At 42.7% G+C, this 26770-nt stretch overlaps 1 protein-coding gene across 1 annotated transcript in view; it reads left to right on the plus strand.

Annotated features, from left to right (window-relative positions):
* The window catches only part of LOC137299223 (nuclear pore membrane glycoprotein 210-like), a 123223-nt gene that overhangs the window by 38026 nt on the left and 58427 nt on the right, over positions 1-26770 (plus strand). Inside the window, exons 10-16 of the mRNA XM_067967886.1 lie at positions 121-261; positions 7832-7954; positions 9724-9879; positions 15303-15501; positions 18294-18439; positions 23573-23794; positions 25769-25942. Coding sequence (XP_067823987.1) covers positions 121-261; positions 7832-7954; positions 9724-9879; positions 15303-15501; positions 18294-18439; positions 23573-23794; positions 25769-25942 — 1161 coding nt within the window. The remainder of the gene's footprint in view (positions 1-120; positions 262-7831; positions 7955-9723; positions 9880-15302; positions 15502-18293; positions 18440-23572; positions 23795-25768; positions 25943-26770) is intronic.

Raw genomic sequence — 26770 nt, forward strand, 5'->3', positions numbered from 1 at the left:
CCATTGTGTTTGAAAAAAGCATTTTGTTGTGAGACAAAATTAATTTGTGAAAGGAAGGAAACATGCTCTTGGAAACGGTAGAAAATAATCACATGCTCAGAGTCTTCTGTTTTCTTCCAGAATTTAAACATTGCTACTACCCTTCCAGAATTATACTTCACAACACTGATGACATCGAATAATGGATCTTACCATTATGTTGATGTTGTGTTCGATGGACAAGAAGTAATTAAAGCTACACTATTGGGAGTAGTTGAAGAGGTAGGGATAAAATGTATAATTTAACAAATGCCATACACAAAATATTACAAGACACATTGCTATTGAAAACTGCTTAGAGCAGTTTATCAATGTCATGAGAACCTGATGATGTGGTAATCCCTTAAAGATGCTCCATCCAGTGTGTTTTATTCCATATAATGTATAGGTCGAGTTGTTTAAAATAGTTTTAGAATCATAGAATGATACAACATGAAAGGAAGCCGTTCGGCCCATTGTGCCTGTGTCGACTCTTGGAAAGATTTTTTTATTAGTTCGTGGGATGTGGGCGTCGCTGGCAAGGCCAGCATTTATTGCCCATCCCTCTTTATAAAGCCAAGGATCCCACATGCCTTTTTAACAGCCTTCTCAACTTGTCTTGCCACCTTCGAAGACTTGTGTACGTTCACGGCCAGGCCTCTCTGTGCCTGCACCCTCTTTAAAATTGTACCATTTAGTTTATATTGCCTCTCCTCATTCTTCCTACCAAAATGAATCATTTCACACTTTGTGTTAAATTTCATCTGCCATGAGTCTGCCCAGTCTGTCTGTGTCCTCCTGAAGTCTGTTACTATCCTCCACATTGTTTACCACATTTCCGAGTTTCGTGTCATCTGCAAACTTTGAAATTATACCCTCGATACCCAAGTCCAGGTCATTAATCAAAAAAGCAGCGGTCCTAATACCGACCCCTAGGGAGCACCACTGTATAATTCCCTTCAGCCTCATAGACAACCGTTCACCACTGCTTTCTGTCCATTAGCTAATTTCATATCCATACAGCGCTGCCTGTTTAATCCCATGGGCATCAATTTTGCTAACAAGTCTGATATGTGGTACTTTATCCACATTGTCTTTTTCTTTTTGGTGAGGTTCTTTTGTTCGTGGCAGGCATCATGGTCCATGTTGATGAATGATAGCCTTTTTTTGAAGTACGCTGGAAGCAAAATTGATGAGCCAGACTTTCTTGACACAGGATTTAAAGCTCATCTATTTTCATGTTGTTTATGCAGCTCCACATCAAATGTCGCATTTATCCAAAACTATTGAATTTTATTTCTCTTCTGCTCATGTAACAGTCTGTCAATCATAAAATCATTGCTGTGCACATTGAAGCAATCAAAAACATCAGACTTTAAAAATGTCACATTTGCTGTATTTTGTCAATGTTGTATGGTGGTGGTATTAACATCTGTCTCAGAAAATAAAGTTCAGTTACAGATGTTTTAGAAAATATTTGGTGGCTATTTTAGTCAGTAATTATTTTCCAAATATTAATAGTGGCCAATGAAAGCTTAGAATCATAGAAGTTTACAACATGGAAACAGGCCCTTCGGCCCAACATGTCCATGTCGCCCAGTTTATACCACTAAGCTAGTCCCAATTGCCTGCACTTGGCCCATATCCCTCGATACCCATCTTCCCCATGTAACTGTCCAAATGCTTTTTAAAAGACAAAATTGTACCCGCCTCTACTACTGCCTCTGACAGCTCATTCCAGACACTCACCACCCTTTGAGTGAAAAAATTGCCCCTCTGGACCCTTTTGTATCTCTCCCCTCTCACCTTAAATCTATGCCCCTCGTTATAGACTCCCCTACCTTTGGGAAAAGATTTTGACTATCTACCTTATCTATGCCCCTCATTATTTTATAGACTTCTATAAGATCACCCCTAAACCTCCTACTCTCCAGGGAAAAAAGTCTCAGTCTATCCAACCTCTCCCTATAAGTCAAACCATCAAGTCCCGGTAGCATCCTAGTAAATCTTTTCTGCACTCTTTCTAGTTTAATAATATCCTTTCTATAATAGGGTGACCAGAACTGTACACAGTATTCCAAGTGTGGCCTTACTAATGTCTTGTACAACTTCAACAAGACATCCCAACTCCTGTATTCAATGTTCTGACCAATGAAACCAAGCATGCTGAATGCCTTCTTCACCACCCTATCCACCTGTGACTCCACTTTCAAGGAGCTATGAACCTGTACTCCTAGATCTCTTTGTTCTATAACTCTCCCCAACGCCCTACCATTAACGGAGTAGGTCCTGGCCCGATTCGATCTACCAAAATGCATCACCTCACATTTATCTAAATTAAACTCCATCTGCCACTCATCGGCCCACTGGCCCAATTTATCAAGATCCCGTTGCAATCCGAGATAACCTTCTTCACTGTCCACAAAGCCACCAATCTTGGTGTCATCTGCAAACTTACTAACCATGCCTCCTAAATTCTCATCCAAATCATTAATATAAATAACAAATAACAGCGGACCCAGCACCGATCCCTGAGGCACACCGCTGGTCACAGGCCTCCAGTTTGAAAAACAACCCTCTAAACCACCCTCTGTCTTCTGTCGTCAATCCAATTTTGTATCCAATTGGCTACCTCACCTTGGATCCGTGAGATTTAACCTTATGTAACAACCTACCATGCGAAACCTTGTCAAAGGCTTTGCTAAAGTCCATGTAGACCAACGTCTACTGCACAGCCCTCATCTATCTTCTTGGTTACCCCTTCAAAAAACTCAATCAAATTCGTGAGACATGATTTTCCACTCACAAAACCATGCTCCAAGTTCCCTAACATCCATGCCTTTCTCAACCGTAAATACCGATGTGCAATATTCATTTAGGATCTCACCCATCTCTTGTGGTTCCGCACATAGATGACCTTGTTGATCCTTAAGAGGCCCTACTCTCTCCCTAGTTACTCTTTTGCCCTTTATGTTCCTAATCAGTCCCTGCCTCTCCAAATGCCTGTAGATCCTGTCTCTCAGAATACCCTCTAACAACTTACCCACTACAGATGTCAGGCTCACTGGTCTGTAGTTCCCAGGCTTTTCCCTGCCGCCCTTCTTAAACAAAGGCACAACATTTGCTACCCTCCAATCTTCAGGCACCTCACCTGTAGCTGTCGATGATTCAAATATCTCTGCTAGGGGACCCGCAATTTCCTCCCTAACCTCCCATAACGTCCTGGGATACATTTCATCAGGTCCCGGAGATTTATCTACCTTGATGCGCGTTAAGACTTCCAGCACCTCCCTCTCTGTAGTATGTACACTCCTCAAGACATCACTATTTATTTCCCCAAGGTCCCTAACATCCATGCCTTGCTCAACCGTAAATACCGATGTGCAATATTCATTTAGGATCTCACCCATCTCTTGTGGTTCCGCACATAGATGACCTTGTTGATCCTTAAGAGGCCCTACTCTCTCCCTAGTTACTCTTTTGCCCTTTATGTATTTGTAGAAGCTCTTTGGATTCTCCTTTGCCTTATCTGCCAAAGCAATCTCATGTCCCCTTTTTGCCCTCCTGATTTCTCTCTTAACTCTACTCCGGCAATCTCTATACTCTTCAAGGGATCCACTTGATCCCAGCTGCCTATGCATGTCATATGCCTCCTTCTTCTTTTTGACTAGGGCCACAATCTCCCGAGTCATCCAAGGTTCCCTACTTCTACCAGCCTTGCCCTTCACTTTATAAGGAATGTGCTTACCCTGAACCCTGGTTAACACACTTTTGAAAGCCTCCCACTTACCAGACGTCCCTTTGCCTGCCAACAGACTCTCCCAATCAACTTCTGAAAGTTCCTGTCTAATGCCATCAAAATTGGCCTTTCCCCAATTTAGAATTTTAACTTTTGGGCCAGACCTATCATTCTCCATAGCTATCTTAAAACTAATGGAATTATGATCACTGGTCCCAAAGTGATCCCTCACTAACACTTCTGTCACCTGCCCTTCCTTATTTCCCAAGAGGAGGTCAAGTTTTGCCCCCTCTCTAGTCGGGCCATCCACATACTGAATGAGAAATTCCTCCTGAATACACTCAACAAATTTCTCTCCATCCAAGCCCCTAATGCTATGGCTGTCCCAGTCAATGTTGGGAAAGTTAAAGTCCCCTACTATTACCACCCTATTTTTCTTGTAGCTGTCTGTAATCTCCTTACATATTTGCTCCTCAATTTCCCGTTGACTATTTGGGGGTCTGTCGTACAATCCTATCAAAGTGATCTCTCCCTTCTTATTTTTCAGTTCTACCCATATGGACTCAGTGGGCGAACCCTCGGATATATCCCCTCTCACTACTGCCGTGATGTTCTCCCTAATCAAGAACCCAACTCCCCCTCCTCTCTTACTTCCTGCTCTATCTTTCCTATAGCATCTGTACCCTGGAACATTGAGCTGCCAGTCCTGCCCCTCCCTTGGCCATGTTTCAGTAATAGCTATAACATCCCAGTCCCATGTACCCATCCATGCCCTGAGTTCATCTGCCTTGCCCATCAGACTTCTTGCATTGAAATAAATGCAGTTTAATCTAGACTTCCCTTGGTCTTTGCCCTGCTTTCTCAGACCATCTGTCTGGTCATGTTTTGTACACTCTCCCTTACTGCCTTTTGTTTCTGTCACCAGTTTACTTCCCACTGACTTCCTGCATCGGTTCCCATCCCCCTGCCACATTAGTTTAAACCCTCCCCAACAGCACTAGCAAACACTCCCCCTAGGACATTGGTTCCAGTCCTGCCCAGATGCAGACCATCCAATTTGTACTGGTTTGGAGGAGGGGACCGAGTGCAACATATCAAAATTTGCAGATGATACAAAGATGGGAGGGAAAGTAGAGAGTGAGGAGGACATAAAAAACCTGCAAGGGGATATAGACAGGCTGGGTGAGTGGGCGGAGATTTGGCAGATGCAATATAATATTGGAAAATGTGAGGTTATGCACTTTGGCAGGAAAAATCAGAGAGCAAGTTATTTTCTTAATGGCGAGAGACTGGAAAGTACTGCAGTACAAAGGGATCTGGGGGTCCTAGTGCAAGAAAATCAAAAAGTTGGTATGCAGGTGCAGCAGGTGATCAAGAAAGCCAACGGAATGTTGGCTTTTATTGCTAGGGGGATAGAATATAAAAACAAGGAGGTATTGCTGCAGTTATATAAGGTATTGGTGAGACCGCACCTGGAATACTGCATACAGTTTTGGTCTCCATACTTAAGAAAAGACATACTTGCTCTCGAGGCAGTACAAAGAAGGTTCACTCGGTTAATCCCGGGGATGAGGGGGCGGACATATGAGGAGAGGTTGAGTAGATTGGGACTCTACTCATTGGAGTTCAGAAGAATGAGAGGCGATCTTATTGAAACATATAAGATTGTGAAGGGTCTTGATCGGGTGGATGCAGTAAGAATGTTCCCAAAGATGGGTGAAACTAGAACTAGGGGGCATAATCTTAGAATAAGGGGCTGCTCTTTCAAAACTGAGATGAGGAGAAACTTCTTCACTCAGAGGGTGGTCGGTCTGTGGAATTTGCTGCCCCAGGAAGCTGTGGAAGCTACATCATTAGATAAATTTAAAACAGAAATAGACAGTTTCCTAGAAGTAAAGGGAATTAGGGGTTATGGGGAGCGGGCAGGAAATTGGACATGAAGCTGAGTTCGGATCGGTCAATGCCCTGTGGGTGGCGGAGAGGGCCCAGGGGCTATGTGGCCGGGTCCTGCTCCGACTTCTTGTGTTCTTTAGATTTGTGGTTGGGATCAGATCAGCCATGATCTTATTGAATGGCGGAGCAGGCTCGAGGGGCCGATTGGCCTACTCCTGCTCCAATTTCTTATGTTCTTCTTATGTTCTTATGTCCCACCTCCCCCAGAACCGGTTCCAATGGCCCAGGAATTTGAATCCCTCCCTCTTGCACCATCTCTCAAGCCACGTATTCATCCTAGCTATCCTGTCATTCCTACTCTGACTAGCCCGTGGCACTGGTAGCAATCCTGAGATTACTACCTTTGAGGTCCTACTTTTTAGTTTAACTCCTAACTCCCTAAATTCAGCTTGTAGGACCTCATCCCGTTTTTTACCTATATCGTTGGTACCTATATGCACCACGACAACTGGCTGTTCACCCTCCCCCTCCAGAATGTTCTGCAGCCGCTCCGAGACATCCCTGACCCTTGCACCAGGGAGGCAACATACCATCCTGGAGTCTCGGTTGCGTCCGCAGAAACGCCTGTCTATTCCCCTTACAATCGAGTCCCCTATCACTATAGCTGTGCCACTCTTTTTCCTGCCCTCCTGTGCAGCAGAGCCAGCCACGGTGCCATGAACCTGGCCGCTGTCACCTTCCCCTGGTGAGCCATCTCCCCCAACAGCATCCAAAACGGTATACCTGTTTGAGAGGGGGATGGCCACAGGGGACCCCTGCACTACCTGCCTGCACCTCTTACTCTGCCTGGTGGTCACCCATTCACTTCCTGCCTGTACACCCTTTACCTGCGGTGTGACCAACTCGCTAAACGTGCTATCCACGAGTTTCTCTGCATTGCGGATGCTCCACAGTGAATCCACCCGCAGCTCCAGCTCCGAGATACGATCGGTCAGTAGCTGCAGGTGGACACACTTCCTGCACACATGGTTGGCAGGGACACTGGTAGTGTGCATGACTTCCCACATCTTGCAGGAGGGGCATATCACGGGTGCGAGGTCTGCTGCCATGACTTGCCTTAGCTTAGTTACCCCTTTTAAATTACGTTGAAATTAGAAAATGTTAACTATACTAGGGACCTAGGTTCACTAAAAAAAACACTACCTGCTATAAAACCTGCAGACCTTAAGTTTAGTTAATTATAAATGTTGTTATGTTACCTGGTTTTATTGTAACTTAGCCCACAGTTCTAAGAAAAAGAAATACTCACCACCAACCACCCACCTGCTTTACTGTGACGTCACTCTTTGATTTTTTTTTTGATCAGAACCCGGTTGGTCCACTCTCGCTCTGTGCTGTTTTAATCCCCGCTCCGCTCTCACTGTTTCCCGCCGCTCTGGTCCGCTCTCGCTCTGCGCTGTTTTTATCTCCGCTCCGCTCTCACTGTTTCCCGCCGCTCTGGTGAGCTCTCACTCTGCGCTGTTTTTATCCCCGCTCCGCTCTCGCTGTTTCCCGCTGCTCTTAGGAGCAGGTTGTCCATGTGAATACTCAATCAGCAACATTACATGCACAGGGCCAGGAAGGGGAAAAAATCTTTTTAAAAAGAGTCTCATTGTTAACAAAATATACCAAGGTTTTGTTTAATTGAAATGCAGTGCAACTCATTTAAACGTTTATTACACACCTTTTTAATTTTATATGAATGAAAAGATAAATCCTATTCTGCATGGTATTTTTATTGAGTAGAACCATTTGAATCCAATTAGGCACCTGTGACCCATAACACACACGTTTTGTTGGCTGTCTTCAAACTTTTGAAAGATATAAAGCTATTTGAGGCACACTAAAGTTGCTGGTTACTTTGCACTTGTATTTTACACAGATATAAAAAAAATCTCTTTGAGCAGTTATGTTGATTTGACAGTTTTTCATCACATAAGTAACAATTTTTCATAGTGCCAAATTGCGGAGACACATTTGTCAGTGACAATATTAAACTGACAGCTGCTCAAAAATTTCTTTAATTTGGCAAAATAATTGCTATACCTAAACATAAAATTGTTGATACAAAGATCAAAATGATAGCTGTCTTAAAAATGTGACTTGTTTTGCTTGTTTAATTTTTGTTTTATCTTATTATAGAACCTGCTTGTTCCCATTTCCAACCACCAAGATGTAATTATTTATGAACCAATAGTCCTGAAGCCAAGTATCCTTGTGTTCCCTTGGCATCCCAAACCTCGAAGTTATCGGCACATAATTAAGGTACTACACTCTGAGATTCAGTTATGATGTGAATTGCACCTTGATTTACAGAAGCTTGTATAATATACACAAATAGAAGACAGATGTGCATCACATCAGAAACCACGGTGGAGTGAGCAGTCAAGTCACTTTGTAACTGATTCGATGTATGACAGGGGAGGGGGGGGAAAGAGAGTGAAATAATTAACAATAGATCAAAATTGATTTATTGCACTCTATCCTAATTAAAAGGCTCCTAGTCACAACTAGCTTGTACGTGGTAGTTTACAACAGGGTCCTATTGTATTTAAAAAACATGATGACAGAAACATGAAAGATGTATCCTTGTTTTCCCTTGGCATCTACAACATTGAACATAATTCAATTTGTCAATTATGGGACTCTGTTATGACGTGAATTGCACCCTGATTCATAGAAGCATGTGTATGGAATACAAATACAAAACAATTACAAATGTAACTGGTGGTATTGGCATGGAAACACCATGTGATGTTGTGAGCTCATATAGCAGTGGACCAGCTGTTTGGCTGTGCCTACCTCAAGTTGTACCAAGCATGTTAGTATAACTCCGGGCATTGGATTTGCCTAAAAGCCTGTGGTTTGGTGGAAGCCTGCTACAGCACTTCCATAACACGTAAATATTTATAAGATGCATAGAAACTAGGAAGACAGATGTAAATTACATTATAAATCCAATTTCAGTTCAGGTTCTAGCATTGCTGTTCATTGGAACAACATCAGTTGGGCAAGTTTCATGAGTCTTGAAGAGAAAATTCCACACTGAAGTATAATCAATATGTACTTACCCTTGTATTAGATTTGTTTGTTGATTTGCTGTATGCCCATTTTAGTGGTGTAGCTGTACTGTAATGCAGTAGATCCCATTTAGAATGAGGTTTGGTTTATTGAAGGGCAGTCTGCAGCCAATTTTCAGGATAGAATCATAGAATCATGGATGTTCCTTTATTTTAAATAACCGTTATCCCTGTTGAGAAATTATTAGGTTTTAGCACAAGACTGATGTATTTGCTGCTACTTTAAAATTACTTAAGTATAGCTGGTCTACCTTGTGTAGAAGCAAGGCATGGGACAAGGATGATTTGGTGAGGTCCATAACTTAACACTTACCCTGCCTGGAAGATGTTTGCTGGTAAGCATCCTGCAGGTAGAAAACACCTTTATAATGAATTACAAAGTAATAAAATTTTAATAGCCAGTAAATTCGAAGGATACTCTCAGAACAGGTGAAATGGGCAGACACATGGCAGATGAAATTTAACGCTGTGAAGTGATGCATTTTAGAAGGAAAAATGAGACGAGGCAGTATAAACTAAATGGTGCAGGAACAAAAAGAGCTGGGGTTTCACATGCATAAATCTTTGAAGGTAGCAGGACAAGTTGATCCGGCTGTTTTTTTAGAAAAAGCATACAGGATCCTTGGCTTTATAAATAAAAACAAATGCTGCTCTGTAAATGCTTGTGTTATAAGGTTAATTTTCTGATCTAATGCTCCTCACTTGCCTGAATGCTTGCTCGAAATTTCAGTGTGCGTGTGCATGATTTTCTGGCCAATCATAAAATAGTGCACAACCTGCTAGAATTTCCAATATGCACTTTCGACAGATGAGGTTCTCGGCAGGTGAAGCTCCCAGTCTGGAGCACAAGGTCTGAAGATTACCCCTTACTTGTTTTTCAAGCACAGTATTTTCTGAGTGGGCTGCACAAGTGCATTTGATAAAATGTCATAAACTTGCATTTGTATTCTACAGGTTAAAGGTGGCAGTGGGAACTTTACATGGTTATCATCTAATGAAACTGTTGCTCTGGTGACAGTAAAAGGCTTGATAGCAACTGGTGATAACCGAGGCTTCAGCATTATACAGGCTAGGGATGTGGAAAATCCAATACACTTTGGCGAAATGCAAGTAAGTCATGTATAATGGTTTCCTCAACTATTGAATACTAAAGCCCAGATTTTCCGATTGGTGTTATTTTAACGCCGGTATTAACTAATTTAAAATAAATGAACTTTGAACTTGCGCATAACATGGGCACAACGCTAACCCAAAGCCGTCAGCATGAGGCACAAACCCTTTTCAGGTTTGTGCCTCATTTAAATTTGAAATTGAGCTGTCAGCATGAATCACACTGGTAATTGGGCATCTCGCCATTTGTGGGGGAGGGGGGTGGGAGGGGACACTTCGGAAAGGCTGATATCCGTTCTTTGTGGCCTGCATCTCTTAAGTGAGAGGTGCAGTGTTCGTTGTGGAGCTTAAGTGAAGGCTGCTTGTGTAATGGAAGGCATAAAATGTCAACTAAGAGAACACCAAGATTCTACAATAGTACCCTGGAGACTTTGGTGAAGGAAGTAAGGAAAAGGAACGACACCCTACTTACACCAGATGGGAGAAGTGTGCCCTGCCACACTGCCAAGGAAAATGGTGGTAATTTCCACAAGTTCAGCCCCTCAGAAGCAGTGCAGAAAGAATTCAATGACCTGACCCAGGCTGCTATGGTAAGACTTCCATTCACAGTCTTGCTGTCATTGTCAGCACAGGCTTGCATCACTTTACACCAATAAAAATGTTGACCTTACTCCCCCACCCCTTAACATTCCTCTCATCCAGTCATTGCGACACCTTTCAGTGGCCCTCCTCCTGCTGCCGTTTCCAAACGCTGCCACTGCTATCACAATTAATGCCCTTTCTTCTACACACCTGATGCTTGATAACACCAGACAAACTATTCTACTCTCTCAAACATGTTCAGAACTCTTCATGAGCCGCTGTGGGCCATCAGCAACAGCAGAATTGTTTTCCAGCACAACCTGTAACCTCATGGGCTGGCATATTCCTCACTCTACCATTACCAACAAGCCAGGGGATCAACCCTGGTTCAATGAGGAGTGTAGAAGAGCATGCCAGGAGCAGCACCAGGCATATCTAAAAATGAAGTGCCAACCTGGTGAAGCAACAACTCAGGACTACATGCATGCTAAACAGCGGAAGCAATATGCTATAGACAGAGCTAAGCGATTCCACAACCAACGGATCAGATCGAAGCTCTGCAGTCCTGCCACATCCAGTCGTGAATGGTGGTGGACAATTAAACAACTAACGGGAGGAGGAGGCTCTGTAAACATCCCCATCCTCAATGACGGCAGAGTCCGGCATGTGAGTGCAAAAGACAAAGCTGAAGTGTTTGCAACCATCTTCAGCCAGAAGTGCCAAGTGGATGATTCATCTCGGCCTCCTCCCGATATCCCCACCATGACTGAGCCAGTCTTCAGCCAATTCGATTCACTCCACGTGATACCGAGAAACAGCTGAGTGCACTGGATACAGCAACAGCTATGGGCCCCAACAGCATCCCAGCTGTAGTGCTGAAGACTTGTGCTCCAGAACTAGCTGCGCCTCTAGCCAAGCTGTTCCAGCACAGCTACAACACTGGCATCCACCCGACAATGTGGAAAATTGCCCAGGTATGTCCTGCCCACAAAAAGCAGGACAAATCCGATCCGGCCAATTACCGCCCCATCAGTCTACTCTCAATCATCAGCAAAGTGATGGAAGGTGTCGTCAACAGTGCTATCAAGCGGCACTTATTCACCAAAAACCTGCTCACCGATGCTCAGTTTGGGTTCCGCCAGGACCACTCGGCCCCAGACCTCATTACAGCCTTGGTGCAAACATGGACAAAAGAGCTGAATTCCAGAGGTGAGGTGAGAGTGACTGCCCTTGACATCAAGGCAGCATTTGACCGAGTGTGGCACCAAGGAGCCGAAGTAAAATTGAAGTTAATTGGAATCAGGGGACAAACTCTCCAGTGGCTGGAGTCATACCTAGCTCAAAGGAAGATGGTAGTGGTTGTTGGAGGCCAATCATCTCAGCCCCAGGACATTGCTGCAGGAGTTCCTCAGGGCAGTGTACTAGGCCCCAACCATCTTCAGCTGTTTCATCAATGACCTTCCCTCCATCATAAGGTCAGAAATGGGGATGTTCGCTGATGATTCAACAGTGTTCAGATCCATTCGCAACCCCTCAGATAATGAAGCAGTCTGTTCCCACATGCAGCAAGACCTGGACAACATCCAGGCTTGGGCTGATAAGTGGCAAGTAACATTCGCACCAGACAAGTGCCAGGCAATGACTATCTCCACCAAGAGAGAGTCTAACCACCTCCCCTTGACATTCAACGGCATTACCATCGCTGAATCCCGGACCATCCTGGGTGTCACCATTGACCAGAAACTTAACTGGACCAGCCATATAAATACTGTGGCTACAAGAGCAGGTCAGAGGCTGGGTATTCTGCGGCGAGTAACTCACCTCCTGACTCCCCAAAGCCTTTCCACCATCTACAAGGCACAAGTCAGAAGTGTGATGGAATACTCTCCACTTGCCTGGATGAGTGCAGCTCCAATAACACTCAAGAAGCTCGACACCATCCAGGACATAGCAGCCTGCTTGATTGGCACCCCATCCACCACCCTAAACATTCACTCCCTTCACCAAAGGCGCACTGTGGCTGCAGTGTGTACCATCCACAGGATGCATTGCAGCAACTCGCCAAGGCTTCTTCGACAGCACCTCCCAAACCCGCGACCTCTACCACCTAGAAGGACAAGAGCAGCAGGTACATGGGAACAACACCACCTGCAAGTTCCCCTCCAAGTCACACACCATCCCGACTTGGAAATATATCGCCGTTCCTTCATCGTTGCTGGCCCAAATCCTGGAACTCCCTTCCTAACAGCACTGTGGGAGAACCTTCACCACAGGGACTACAGCGGTTCAAGAAGGCGGCTCACCACCACCTTCTCAAAGGCAATTAGGGATGGGCAATAAATGCTGGCGCTCGCCAGCGGCGCCCACATCCCATGAACGAATAAAAAAAAGCACTCACTAATGTACTCCCCTTCCTCTTACAGGACAAGCTAGTGCACAAAGCCAGAGAGAGGACCTGCACAGGAGGAGGGACTAATGTGTTTCACATGCTCTCATCTGCTGAAGAGATTGCTATGGATATACTAGTAATGGGAGAGCCAGAGTTGTTGCATGGGGTGAGACCAGCTAGTAACAATTTTCTCTATTCCCTCTTTCCAGAATCAGATGAAGTCCCTTGTCTATTGGCGGTAGAGGAGGAAAAATCTGCAACTGAAGATGCACCGTCACTCACTCTTACACTTGCTAGCAACAGCTCAGAAATTGACACCCAGTGACCTTTAGATAGTGACTTGGAGTGGTCAGCATTGGGTGATGCACCGCGCATGTGTGCAAGAGCAAGAGAAGGTGGCGAGAACACACCAGGACCCAGCTCACTAGTGAGCAAGCATACGTCCTTACCCTGCTGTAAAGGACAAAGATGATGACTTCCAGGGCCCAGCTTTTAAAAGACAAGTAATAGCTGGGTACCAGGAATTGCCTGGGTCAGTGGACTGCCTATCGTGGGTGGGAGTGAGGGAGCCACAGCATGGTGGAAAGTGGAGGAGTCTACTTGTGACTTGTATATGACACTCGTGCATAGCATCAAGTCACTGCAGTCTTCCATAGGGTATATGGTGACCTCTATTCAGACTTCATTTGAACCCCCTATCCAAGAGTTTCTGGCACTGGTGGTAGCATCTCTCAGGGATTCACATAGTGAGGCCATGCAGGCTGTTGGCTCCGCCATTTCCTGCAGCTTACTAAACTTGAAGAACAGGATTAATGGAGGCTTCCAAGATATCAAAGCACTCCTATTGTCTGCTGTCCTGCAAATCAGTGGGAGTGCTGGGGTGCTGCCCTATGTGAGTGGCATTGACACCTCTCTCAGGAGGACAGCATGCCTGCTCTCCTGCCACCCCCTTATCCAGTGCTGCTAAGCCAGTTCGGTCAGACTGCTCTGGCAGCAGCCAAAGTGCCATAATCTGCAACCAGGCTTTATCATGCCCTAGCGCTTCGAAGTCGCTGGCCACGGCCATCTTCTGTTCCCTCATCGGAGTCCCAGGAACCTTTTATATCACAAGCTGAAGCCACTTGGGGATCATCTCGTAGGAGCACTAGAATAGGTAGAAGAGCACTTAAGACAGGTACTAGGCAGTTGCACCAGGGTGAACAGCAGTTAATGGCAGTGTAAAGATCATTCTTCTTTGAAACTTTTGTTGTACAGAGTTTGTTTAATGAGTAATTGACAATTACGCAATGTGTTCTGTCTAAAAGCCCCATTCTTGTGTTTGGATTCACTGCAGTCATAAGGATGATGGAATGACTGAGACTGAGATTGGGAGAGACTGTTGGTGCAGGGAATGGTAAGTTTTCCGTCAAATTGCTCCTGGATGAGCTGCTGTCAGGATATGAGGGCCTTGCTCTTCTTCATCATCCTCAGTGTCTTTCTATCGAGCATGCAACTCCGCCTCCACATCTTCCTCTGCAGCTTGCTCAATGGCTTGGCCCTTTTTGGATGGCAAAGATGTGCAGCACGCAGCAGACATCGATGATCCTGGAGGCTCCTTAGCGGCTATACTGCAGGACATCTCCACGCCTATCTAGGCAGCGGTAGCATTGTTTTAGGAGTCCTGTGGTCTGTTCTATCATGGCTCGAGTCCTGGCACTGATTGTACCTCATCTCTGCTTCCGTGCTCGGGTTCCTGAGAGGTGTCACTAGCCAGGTTTGGAGAGGATGACGTTTGTCCCCAAGCAGCCACCCCCCTAACCCGATGCTCAGGGTGAACGAGAGGGGGGATTGTGGACTGGCGCACAATGAAGGCATCATGGCAGCTACAAAAAAACCTGGCACAGACCTGCATGACACGCTGCATTTTGTTGCACACTACCTGGACATTCAGTAAGTGAAACTCCTTCCTATTCATGTACACTCCAGGCAGTTGTATTAGAGGTTGCAGTATATTTGATGAATGGAATAAAACTGGCACTCAATTTATCACAAGAGACAGAGAAGTGTGATGAATTTTCCCAAAAGTACCGCATTGAAACATTAGAACTTAAAAGTTTAGCCTTGAAATCCAAAATAAATATGCTTTTGAAAAATAGAAGTCAGTGAATAGTAGATAATGCACCACTATTTTGTTATCCAGCATAACTGCATAGGGGAGATTTTTCTGGGTTTGTGACCAGGTGCACTGGATTGCTTGGGCGTAGCAAATTTTGGAATACTGCGCTAGTTGGACATATATGTCTGTAAAGGAACCCGCCTAATTTTCCTTCTATTTAAATTAATTATGTGCCTGGGCACAGACCCAGGAAAATCTCTCCTTATGGATCATATGAATGAATTAGCCTGAAGTTATATGTACTGCAGTTTATATTACTGATTTAAAAAATCAATCAGTATTTTGGATGATCCTTAGGTCTATGTGCTGAGGCCAGTCACGATAGAGTTTGTCCAGTCCCAAGTAGAGATTGAGGTTGGTCAGTCCCTTGACCTGCCTATCATGGTTTATGGACTCATGGATACAGATGCCATGGAAACTGTTCCAGTGAATGACTGCACATTAATGAACTTGGCAGTGGAGATGGATAAGCAAGGGGTGTTCAAAGTCATTCAAGGTACAACTGAAAGCATGATTTGATTTTATCTTTAATACTTGAAAACAAGATATTTTGTATTGATTAGTATTATTTAAACAATTAAGCCCTAATTATCCAATGCTCCACAGGCTGCATGGAACCTCATTAGTGGCAGGGGCAGGTTTGAAAATCTGGCATTTTGGGGAGGGACAGGGTTGCAGAATGAGACCAAGCAACAGTCATGTGTCTCAGCATGGTATATTTATTTAAATTTAGTCCCAACCAGAATTTCATGGCTTCAGGTGAGGTTTTGCCCACAGCACACATTTTTCCCATATTAAATGTGCAAGTCAGAAGTCCTGCAACCCGGCTGGGTAAACTAGGTTTCTTAAAAGTAGATTCTTATTTGAACTCCTGTTAAAATTGCTTATTCTTTGTGTTTTTAAACTCATTCAGGTGCATGCATTTGGTTTTGCTGGATGGTTTGCCATTTTTGCACTTTTCTCATTTTCTTTCTCCTGTACTTGGCTTTATTATTCTTTGTTGCTGTTGCTATTTAAATACCACAATAGTAGTGAGCATGGAAATTCCTTGGATGTTTCCCATAATGGTCCACAATTTAGATGATGAAGATGAATTCATGAGGAGCCAATAAAAGTAGGTGCACTAACACTTAAGGCTCTGTGTCTATACCCGTCACAACCCCGGCACTTGTGTTTATAGATCCGTCTGCACACATGGACGTATCAAATAGAGCTTGTCTTCCCCACCTCTGCTTGATGATGTAATCTGTCAGAGTTGTACATAGTTGCACAATGACCTGCAGATAACATCTAAAATGGGGACGACTCTTAGTGTGGAACTGAAAGTTACCACAGCATTACATTTTTGTTCTGCTTAATCCTTCCAAGCCACAGGGGACATCTGTCAAATCAGGTGGTGTGCAGTGCACACATGTATCAATGAAGTACTATATTCATAAGGGGCAACATCTTCATCTCTTTCCCTTTGGAAAGAAGACATCAATTGGACTGGGTGCAGCGCTTTCACTGGGTGGCAGGGTTTCCTCGAATGCAAAATGGTGAAGGTGGCACCCATGTGGATGTATGGGCTCCTTGTAGGAACATAGGAACAGCAGTAAGCCATTCAGCCCCTTGAGCCTGTTTTGCCATTCAATTAGATCATGGCTGACCTGTATCTTAACTCTATTTACCTGCATTCATACCATATCTCTCAATACCCATATATAACTAAAATGTATCAATCACTGTTTTGAAATTTTAATTGACCTAACCTCAACAGTTTTTTGGGGGAGAGAGTTCCAGATTTCCACTACCCTTTGTGTGAAGAAGTGCTTCCTGACATCACCCCTGAACGACCAAGCTCTATTTTTAAGGTTATGCCTCCTTGTCCTGGACTCCCCCACCAAAGGAAATAGTTTTTCTCTATCCTATCAAATCCTTTAATCATCTTAAACACCTCAATTATATCACGCCTAGTATATGCAACCTGTCCTCAGAATTTAATCATTTTAGCCCCAGTGTTGTTCTGGTGAATCTGCGCTGCACCCCTTCCAAGGCCAATATACCCCTCCTGAGGTGCCGTGCCCAGAACTGAATGCAGTACTCCAGAAGTGGTCTACCATAGCTTTATACAACTGTAGCACAACTTCCACCCCTTTTTATTCCAGCCTCCTTGAAATGAAGGCTAACATTCCAATAGCTTTTTAAATTATTTTTTGTACCTGTCCACTAGTTTTTAGTGATTTATGTAAATGGACCCCTAAATCTCTCTGCTTCTCCATAGTTCCTAGCTTCTCACCATTTAGAAAATACTCTGATCTATCTTTCTTAGGTCTAAAGTGGGTGACCTCGCACTTCCCTGCGTTGAACTCCATCTGCCACTATTTTGCCCACTCACTTAATCTATCACTGTCCCTTTGCAACTTTCTGCTTCCATTTACACCACTTACTGTGCCACCTAACTTGGAGCCGTCAGCAAACTTGGATATATGGCTCTCTATTCCTTCATCTAAGTTATTTATAAATATAGTGAAAAGCTGAGGTGCCAGGGAGGACACCACTAGTCCCATTCTGCCAATTGGAGTACATACCCATTATCCCTACTCTCCGTCTCCCACCTCCAATTCCCTACCCATGTCAAAAGGTGCCTCCAATTCCATGTGCTCCCATTTTTCCTAACAGTCTTTTGTGTGGAACTTTATCAAATGCCTTCTGGAAGTCCATATAAATAACATCCATAGACATTCCCTTATCTACCACAGTGACCTCCTCAAAAAAAAAAATCTAAGTTAATTAGACATGATTTATCCTTTACAAATCCATGCTGGCTCACCCTTTAAAAAAGAGTGCACTGTTTACTAAATATAATGCCTGTTGTAATGGCAATTTAAAAAAAAGATTAATTATGGGCTTGCTCAGTACCTGTGCTGTTGTCTTTCAGCTGGATTGCCTTGAAGGACCCGCTAGTAATTTCTATGGTGCTTAGTCTGAGTGTGCTGTGAAGAACTTACACAAGGGGATTAATGCACATAACCATGTTTTATGTTAGCTATAAAGACTATTGAAACCAAAAAATACTGAAGGCAGTTAAAATTTGTTTTGGTGCCATAATGAGCAAGCTTTGATACCAGAATGGTTTGATACAATGAGTTTAAGGCAATATTTTCACTGCACAATGTTTAATAACAAAAATATTTCAAATTAATTAATATTGTATTCTCATAATTGTACTCTTTCTTGCTTGGCCATATCTTTAGTAAATCAAAGTCTTATGACTAATTGACAACTCCGTCAATTTCTTTCTACTAGGGAGATTAGAGCCAGATGTTGTACACTGTACTGGGTTACGGGTTGAAGCAGAGACACCAGGCCATACTCTACTGACGGCTAGTGCTGGATTTCTGGAGGTCCATTTTAGCAGCAGCGTCACCATTGCATCTTACCATCGACTCAGAGTAAGCATCTATGACACAGTATGCCAACCATGATAGAATTTGCCACCAAACCATAATATTGCAGTCAACATTAATACAATAAGGGTTTATTATATCAAAGCAATTTTTAATTGGCTAGAGATGGTTGTCTTTTAAGATTGAAAATAATTAGCTGGCGGTAGTACATATTTCTTTTGTGATTCTTTACATACTCTGAATAGGTTGCATATCCAACCAGAAAAAAGTCACGTAATTCATCTTCCATTAAGAGGCTTTCAGACAGAGCCATATGATCTTTCCCTTTTTGTATTATGTGAAAATGTCCAACTTAAGCTGTTTTCCTCCTGTTGCCACTTGCCGATTGCAGATTGTTTGTGCTCTATCATGTAAGAATATATGGCACTTTTTTTTGCTTCTTCGACATAAATGTCTCATTTTTCCTCAGCACCTCACAGATTCTGCTAGATTTTAAATTCTGCAGTTAATGCAGAACATTGTTTTCCATATCACTGATCTTCTCCTTGAACATGACCTCACCTTTTTGTGTTGTCTCGATAGGTTGTGGGAAGAAACATTAAAGGTTTCAGCTGTTGCCAAACCGGATTCGGCTAGCGATGGCTGAAATCCAGGCAAAGAAATCATTGCAGAAAGCCAAGAAAATCAATTTAGTTGAATCATAGGGCCAGAAATTCCTCTTTAACCAAAAAAATGGGAATATTCCTATTTTTCTTTACACATAATGACCCACAAAAGAAATTGTAGCTTTGAAATGTCCGATTTCTGAGTATGCAGGTTTTACTAGCGCATTGTTAATTACAATAAAAAAGCATTCTCCAGTTTTCATCTGGAGGAATTTCATCCCCTTTATCCTTGTCAGATTTACGGGAATAAGAACACTCACATTGAGGACCCATCTTTAAGTTATGCATTTTCTCTCATAAGCTGAAGAAACAATGGTTAGCCAACAGCAGCTTTTCATACTCAGCCTTGGACTCCAGAAATGGACTGGTACCTCGATGTTCAGCACAGAGTTACTAGGATAAAAGCTTCTAGAGCTTTAAATAGAGTATGGCTTTCTGGCCTTTACTGGCATATCTGATGTGCTGGATCTTCAACTTGCTCCAAGAACACAAACACTGGCAGTGGCAAATGCTTTATTAGCTGAAGTATAGAATATAAGAGCAGGGAGATTATGCTTGAACTGTATAAAACTTTGGTTAGGCCACAGCTTGAGTACTGCGTACAGTTCTGGTCACCATATTACGGGAAAGATGTGATTGCACTAGAGAGGGTACAGAGGAGATTTACGAGGATGTTGCCAGGGCTGGAGAATTTTAGCTATGAGAAAAGATTGGATAGGCTGGGGTTGTTTTCTTCGGTACAAAGGAGGCTGAGGGGAGATTTAATTGAGGTACATAAAATTATGACGGGACGAGATAGAGTGGATAGGGAGGACCTACTTTCCTTAGCAGAGGGGTCAGTGACCAGGGGGCATAGATTTATAGTAATTGGTAGAAGGATTGGAGGGGAGCTGAGGAGAAATTTTTTCACCCAGAGGTCTGGAACTCATTGCCTGAAAGGGTGGTAAAGGCAGAAACCCTCAACTCATTTAAAAAGTACTTGCATGTGCACTTGAAGTGCCGTAACCCACAGGGCTATGGACCAAGTACTGGAAAGTGGGATTAAGCTGGATAGCTCTTTTTCGGCCGGCACGGACACGATGGGCCGAATGGCCTCCTTCTGTGCTGTAACTTTCTACGATAAATGGTCATTCATCTTGTAACGTTATCAAACAAGGATCCATTGGGAAAATGTTCTTGGCCCCACTCTGTTTTTTGCTCCTGTTAAAAACCTCTTAGATGTCATCAGAAGTGATTTTAATTGCTGATGACACCAATCTCTTCAGAGTGGTTACATCCCCATCTGAAGGACATACTCCAACCAAATTCCTGCAGATAGATATAGACAGAATTGGATAGGGAGTGGACAAAATATGGTAGTTTTTTCCAAATCATTGCAACACTAAAGTACCTTGCATGCCACAGGCAGAAATCGGAAAATCGTGGGCCCTCTCGGCTCCATACTTCATTACAGCCTTGGTCCAAACATGGACAAAAGAGCTGAATTCCAGAGGTGAGGTGAGAGTAACTGCACTTGACATCAAGGCAGCATTTGACCGAGTGTGGCACCAAGGAGCCCTAGTAAAATTGAAGTCAGTGGGAATCGGGGAAAACTCTCCAGTGGCTGGAGTCACAAAGGAAGATGGTAGTGGTTGTGGGAGGCCAATCATCTCAGCCCCGGAATGTTGCTGCAGGAGTTCCTCAGGGCAGTGTCCTCGGCCCAACCATCTTCAGCTGCTTCAACAATGACCTTCCCTCCATCATAGTCAGAAATGGGGATGTTCGCTGATGATTGCAGAGTGTTCAGTTCCATTTGCAACCCCTCAGATAATGAAGCCCACATGCAGCAAGACCTGGACAACGTCCAGGCTTAGGCTTATAAGTGGCAAGTAACATTTGCGCCAGACAAGTGCCAGGCAATGACCATCTCCAACAAGAGAGAGTCTAACCACCTCCCCTTGACATTCAACGGCATTACCATCATCAAATCCCCCACCATCAACATCCTGGGGGTCACCATTGACCAGAAACTTAACTGGATCAGCAACATAAATACTGTGGCTACAAGAGCAAGTCAGAGGCTGGGTATTCTGCAGCGAGTGCCTCACCTCCTGACTCCCCAAAGCCTTTCCACCATCTAAAAGGCAGGAGTGTGATGGTGTACTTTCCACTTGCCTGGATAAGTGCAGCTCCAACAACACTCAAGAAGCTCGACACCATCCAGGACAAAACAGCCCGCTTGATTGGCACCCCATCCACCACCCTAAACATTCACATTCTTCACCACCGGCGCAGCGTGGCTGCAGTGTTTTCCATCCACAGGATGCACTGCAGCAACTCGCCAAGGCTTCTTCGACAGCACCTTCCAAAACCTCTACCACCTAGAAGGACAAGGGCAGCAGGCACATGGGAACCTGCACGTTCCCCTCCAAGTCACACACCGTCCCGACTTGGAAATATATCGCCGTTCCTTCATTGTCGCTGGGTCAATATCCTGGAACTCCCTACCTAACAACACTGTGGGAGAACCTTCATCACAGGGACTGCAGCGGTTCAAGAAGGCGGCTCATCGCCACCTTCTCAAGGGCAATTAGGGATGGGCAATAAATTCTGGCCTTGCCAGCGATGCCCACATCCCATGAACGAATAAAAAAAAATTTCTATCTGTTGACATCTCGTGCAGTGCGAGGACTCAGAAAACCTATCCTAATATGTTATCTTTAGTACTAAAAACCAAGTCAATAATTTTTCACAAAGGCGGATCTCAATGTAGCACACCTACCTCTAGATTATGATGGTTCTAAACATCTAGTTACAAACATTCTGTTTAGAAAGCTTTGAGCATACCACTCTGGAATTATCCCTCATCAGTGCTTTACTATCATTCCAGCATAGTCTCAAGTCAGATTTTGCTTCCGTTTAAGCCCTATAACTACCATAGATTTTAAGAACTAACTTGGAAGACAGTGTTGCTGTTATCGCTTCTGAGTCAATGAATCTTATTGGTCGAGACAAGAAATAACACTGAAATAGAGATAAATACACCAGAAAACTAATGATACATTCAAATATGCACTTTAATGCCCAGAGTATGGGGAATATAATGAATGAAGAAAGGTAAATTAATGTATGTAATTACCATTTTAAAAGTACATTCCACATTCTGTATTTCCTGATCTGTTCCTTTGAAGACTGTTTTGTAGAGTGCCTGCCTGTGTATATTTTTATCTGTATAACTTTATATTCCCAAATCTTGTGGAATATTAATTGGTGCAACCATGGTTATTCATGTCATATGATCTGAATGGTTAATGTTTTTTCTAGGTATATACATAAACCAATTATGTTTTATGCATAATTTTGTACCTCATTCTCAGGCTTTTAAAAACCTAATATTGGTAGAGATTCTTAAAATAGTAATTTTTTTTTCAAATAATTTCAAATAAAATATATTTATTGATATCAATTCTGTAGATTCCATTGTAGGAAGGATTATTTATTATCCTCCCATCTATGGTAAAGGAAAGGGGCTGTTTTAGTCTCACCATTAAACCCTATGCCAAAATACCTCTTGTCTTAGTTGTGAAAAAGTGATATATGTCTCCCTAGTGTTTCAGCTAGTTGGAAATAATTAGCTGAACCATACCAATAGGGTCCCAGATTTGATACCTACTCTATGTTGTTAGCTGTTCTCAACCAAAGTGACATAAGAGGCATTCCAGTTAGGGAAAATCATCCAGGACTCCCACTCCTGACAGCCCCTATGGTCTAAAAGCCTGCCAGTCCTAACTAGGGTTATAAAGAATGGCCATGTGGGTAAGGTACCAAAGGATGACTGTTGCATATGAAACCGTATCCCAGCAAGAAGTCAGTGGCTTCAGGAGAGGATGAAGGGAGGGGGGAAATTGGAAAAAAGAACAATGTGTTTTGATATAATATTTTCATACTTCTCAACGTGCTGTTTGTTGCAAAGGAGGGTAATGCTTGGTCAGCCAAACTATTTTCTGTCAACCCGCAAATCAACCCTCCATTGTTGCTTTCCTCAATGATGCTGTTTATTGTTGCGACACCCAAATTAAAACAGAACAGTTGAGTGGTTTGGTTTTCAAAGTTTATTTATATAATAGGGGTGATTTTAAACCCCAATCATGGCTGCATTGGGAGCGGGTGGGAGTAGAAAATAGTTGTTTTTTGGGTCGCAACCACAAAATTTTCAAACTTTGCATTCCCATTGGGAAGCCTGTACTTTTACGCACCAACGTTAAACCCGGAAATAAAGCCAGGTTGCAGTCGCGACCCAAAAAACAACTATTTTCAACTCCCACCCGCCCCCGACCCACCCATTCTAGGGGTTTAAATTCACCACCAATGTGTGCCAAGTGCTACCTCATACTAATCATGGGACACAATTTCTCACATTATTTTGATGATACAAAAATTCTACTAAGAACAGTGAGTCTGTTTTTGTTAATAAGTTACATTGCATCTATTGAGAATAGTTCAGTGGCATTTATTATTCTGTTCCTAATTTCAGCCTATTGATCCAGTTGCTGTTGCTATCGTCACACTGACCTCTTCAAAAGAGATGCTGTTCGAAGGAGGTCCCAGACCTTGGGTATTGGAGCCATCAAGGTTCTTCACAGATTTGAGCGGTGAAAAGAGAGAAAAGATAATCATCAAACAACAACGAGCTCCACTGGTGAAAAAGAAAAATCACCATGGGTTTAGAGTCACTTGTATATGCTTGGGAGAGCAGGTAAAAGATGTTTTGCAGGAGTGGTGTAAAATCCAGTTTTCCAGAATTGTTAAATGAATCATACCAACACAAGAACTTGGATTGTCAAATAAAAATCAAACCTCACCATTTCACCAATGAAGCTGTTGTTCATCCTATTTTCTAAATTTGATGTACATATTTATAAATATATTTTATAAATTCGTACATGTTGATCACATGGCGCTTGTAGGAGAGTAATTGTACATTATGTTTGTTGCCATAGCTGTGCATGTACTGGGGGCAACGTGCATTTATGGTTTAAGGCAATTTATTTATAGACTATGGGGTTCAGTTGGATATCTTGACTACATTGACTGATTTTGCTGGGTTGAATGAGTGACCTTCTCTGGCTTCTGGAAGATTTTCCATCCTGTAGTGGTATATTTAGAAGTGGTTTTGGTGTTGTTTTGCACAGGCTTCAATGGAGTGATTTCAGATTGCCTGGTATTCCCCAATCCTAAACACAACATGTATTAATATAGTGCTCTTTGCATAAAAGAACATCTGAGTGTTCAGAATGATGAGGTAGAAACCAAGTAGGAGAAGGCAAGAAATTCAGTGGGGAGGCATTGAGTTCAAGGAAATTTTAAGTCATGCAGGATTTAATGTTGAACAGGCAGTCGGAAAGTATAACAGTGGGCATGGCAGAGTTGAATTGGATGTCATCAGCATCCATGTGGAAGCTGACCTGTGCTTGCAGAAGTTGTTGAGCAGTAGCATGTAAGTGATGAAAAGGAAGGGACCAAGGATGGAGAATTGGGCACAGTGCAGATGACATACGAAGACAGAAACAGGCAGAAACCTTTTGATGATGTCTAGTGGCTTTGTTGGGACAGGTAGCATCAAGAAAATCGCATCGTGGAGATGGACCACAGAAAATATGCAATGGAAGAGAATAGAATGATCAATGATGTCAAAGGCACAGGATGTTGTTGGTGACCTTGACCTTGTCAGCATGGTGCTGAGTAAGGTAAAAACTGTATTGGAGGGAATCGAACAGCTAGTGATGAAAGAAGTGAACATGTTGTTGCCACCCAACTGCATGTTTACAGATTGGGGAGAAAAAGAAAGTTGGAGAGGGTGGTAAATAGAGAAAATAGACTGGTCAAGGGTGGGCTTTATAGGAAGGGGATTATGGTATGATTTTGAAATGGGGTGAAGATAATGGCATAGATTAGGAAAGGATTGACAAAACCAGCAAGCTTGGGGCAAAGAAGTGCAAGTTGGGTAATCAAGAGTTGGGATGGGATGAGGTTGAGGGAGCAGATGGTGGGCTTCATGGAGAAGCTTAGCATTTTGGTTTCAGATCCTTCAACCAAACTAGTTCTTGTTCTAATGAAGGGTCTCAGCGCAAAACTTAAATCTGTCTTTTGTCTTTTCAAATACTGTCAGACCATCAATTTCTTTCCAGCATTCTCTATTCATTGTAAAGCCAGTTATGATCCTTGTGGCCTCCTGGTCCACTGTTCAGAATGCAAGGCATGATCGGCATGCATGCAGAAGCTTGCCTGGTCATAATCCCTCCAGCAGTTATATGGCAGGGAATTTTGTGGGTTTATGTGGAGTACAGTACATTTTTTTATTTGATCTTGTATTGACCCTTGCTCATTTTGCTGCATGCAATGGTTGTGATTTCTGTTTCCATATCTCTCACCCTTCATCTTTCCTTACAACTTGTGAAAACAGCTGTTCAAAGTTTTGTTTTAATGATAAAACTGGAGCTATACTTCAATACTTTTTTCAGCTTCAAGCTTTTTATAGACCATAGAATCAGGGCAAGGTAAGATAAAACTCACCTTTTGGGAATGAAGCTAAGCTTTTTGTTTTCTAGATCATTTTTGTTGGATAAAGTGAATACATTTTGAGTGTAAACTATCTTTTTTCTAAATTAAAAATAAATCTCTTGAGCATAATTAGTCTCTGAATATTGTCTTTTCAATCTTTCCTCCTCAGTTTTTGACATTTAGAGTTGGTAATCAGCCAAGCTTACTGAACCCCTATCCAGCCATTGAGCCCATTAAAGTGAAGTTTGTCTGTGCTGTGCCTACCAGTGTCACTTTGGCTCCTGTTTACAAGTCACGTGAACTCGGTCTTCCGTGCCCTCTGTTGCAGCACAACAAGCAGTTGGTAAGATTCAACAAAAATTTTTTAGTTAGGCTTTAAAGTGGCATAATATGAATATATTTGATGGTGAAAAATTGATCTAAAATAAAACAGAAAAAAAGACTATTATCAACATAGGAGCTTTAATTCAATTGAAAGGAAAAGTTCCAGGCAAACAATATAAATTTAAATCTATTATATATCTTAATATTTTGGGAATTATATTGGATTATTGTATAAACTAATTTCAGAAGAGTTAAGTTTAGTGTAGTTTTTGATGTTTTCACTCTGAATTTATTGGAGGAAAGTGGGAATGGTTTAAGCAAAATGTTGGACAGAATACAACTCAGCTCTACTATTTAACTGAAATTCCAAAGGTTTTGTTTCAACGTTCTCATTTTCATGCCGGCAGTACTTCCCTTACTGGTTTAATCTCCATTCACTGCAGTAGGAATTCAAAGAGATTGAAGCATCAGTGCTCAAAATTGTAATTACGCTGTACCGCCAAAAATCCAGTAGTTTTAATTTAGCAGCCTTGTTTTTTTAATTCAACACCATACAATGCTGCCTCAAACATATAATTTACATAATGACATTTTAAGTATTGTACTTTTATTGGTCAAATTATGAAATTACTTAATGTGATTCAATCAAAAGGTATCCAAGTAGATTCACACAAATCTAGAATCTTTGATTATATAGTTTTAAAAAGCTGTCAAGAGGTTTTCATCTGTCCAGTATTTCCACTTACACTTCTTACAATTGTATCTTTCTAACTCTTGTATAGACAGTCTAGATAATCAACTTGATACAGTTCATCTAAAAAAACATTAAAAGACTGCAACTTTATGT

The sequence above is a fragment of the Heptranchias perlo genome, chromosome 28 (genome assembly GCF_035084215.1).
Source record: "Heptranchias perlo isolate sHepPer1 chromosome 28, sHepPer1.hap1, whole genome shotgun sequence".
NCBI lineage: Eukaryota > Metazoa > Chordata > Chondrichthyes > Hexanchiformes > Hexanchidae > Heptranchias > Heptranchias perlo.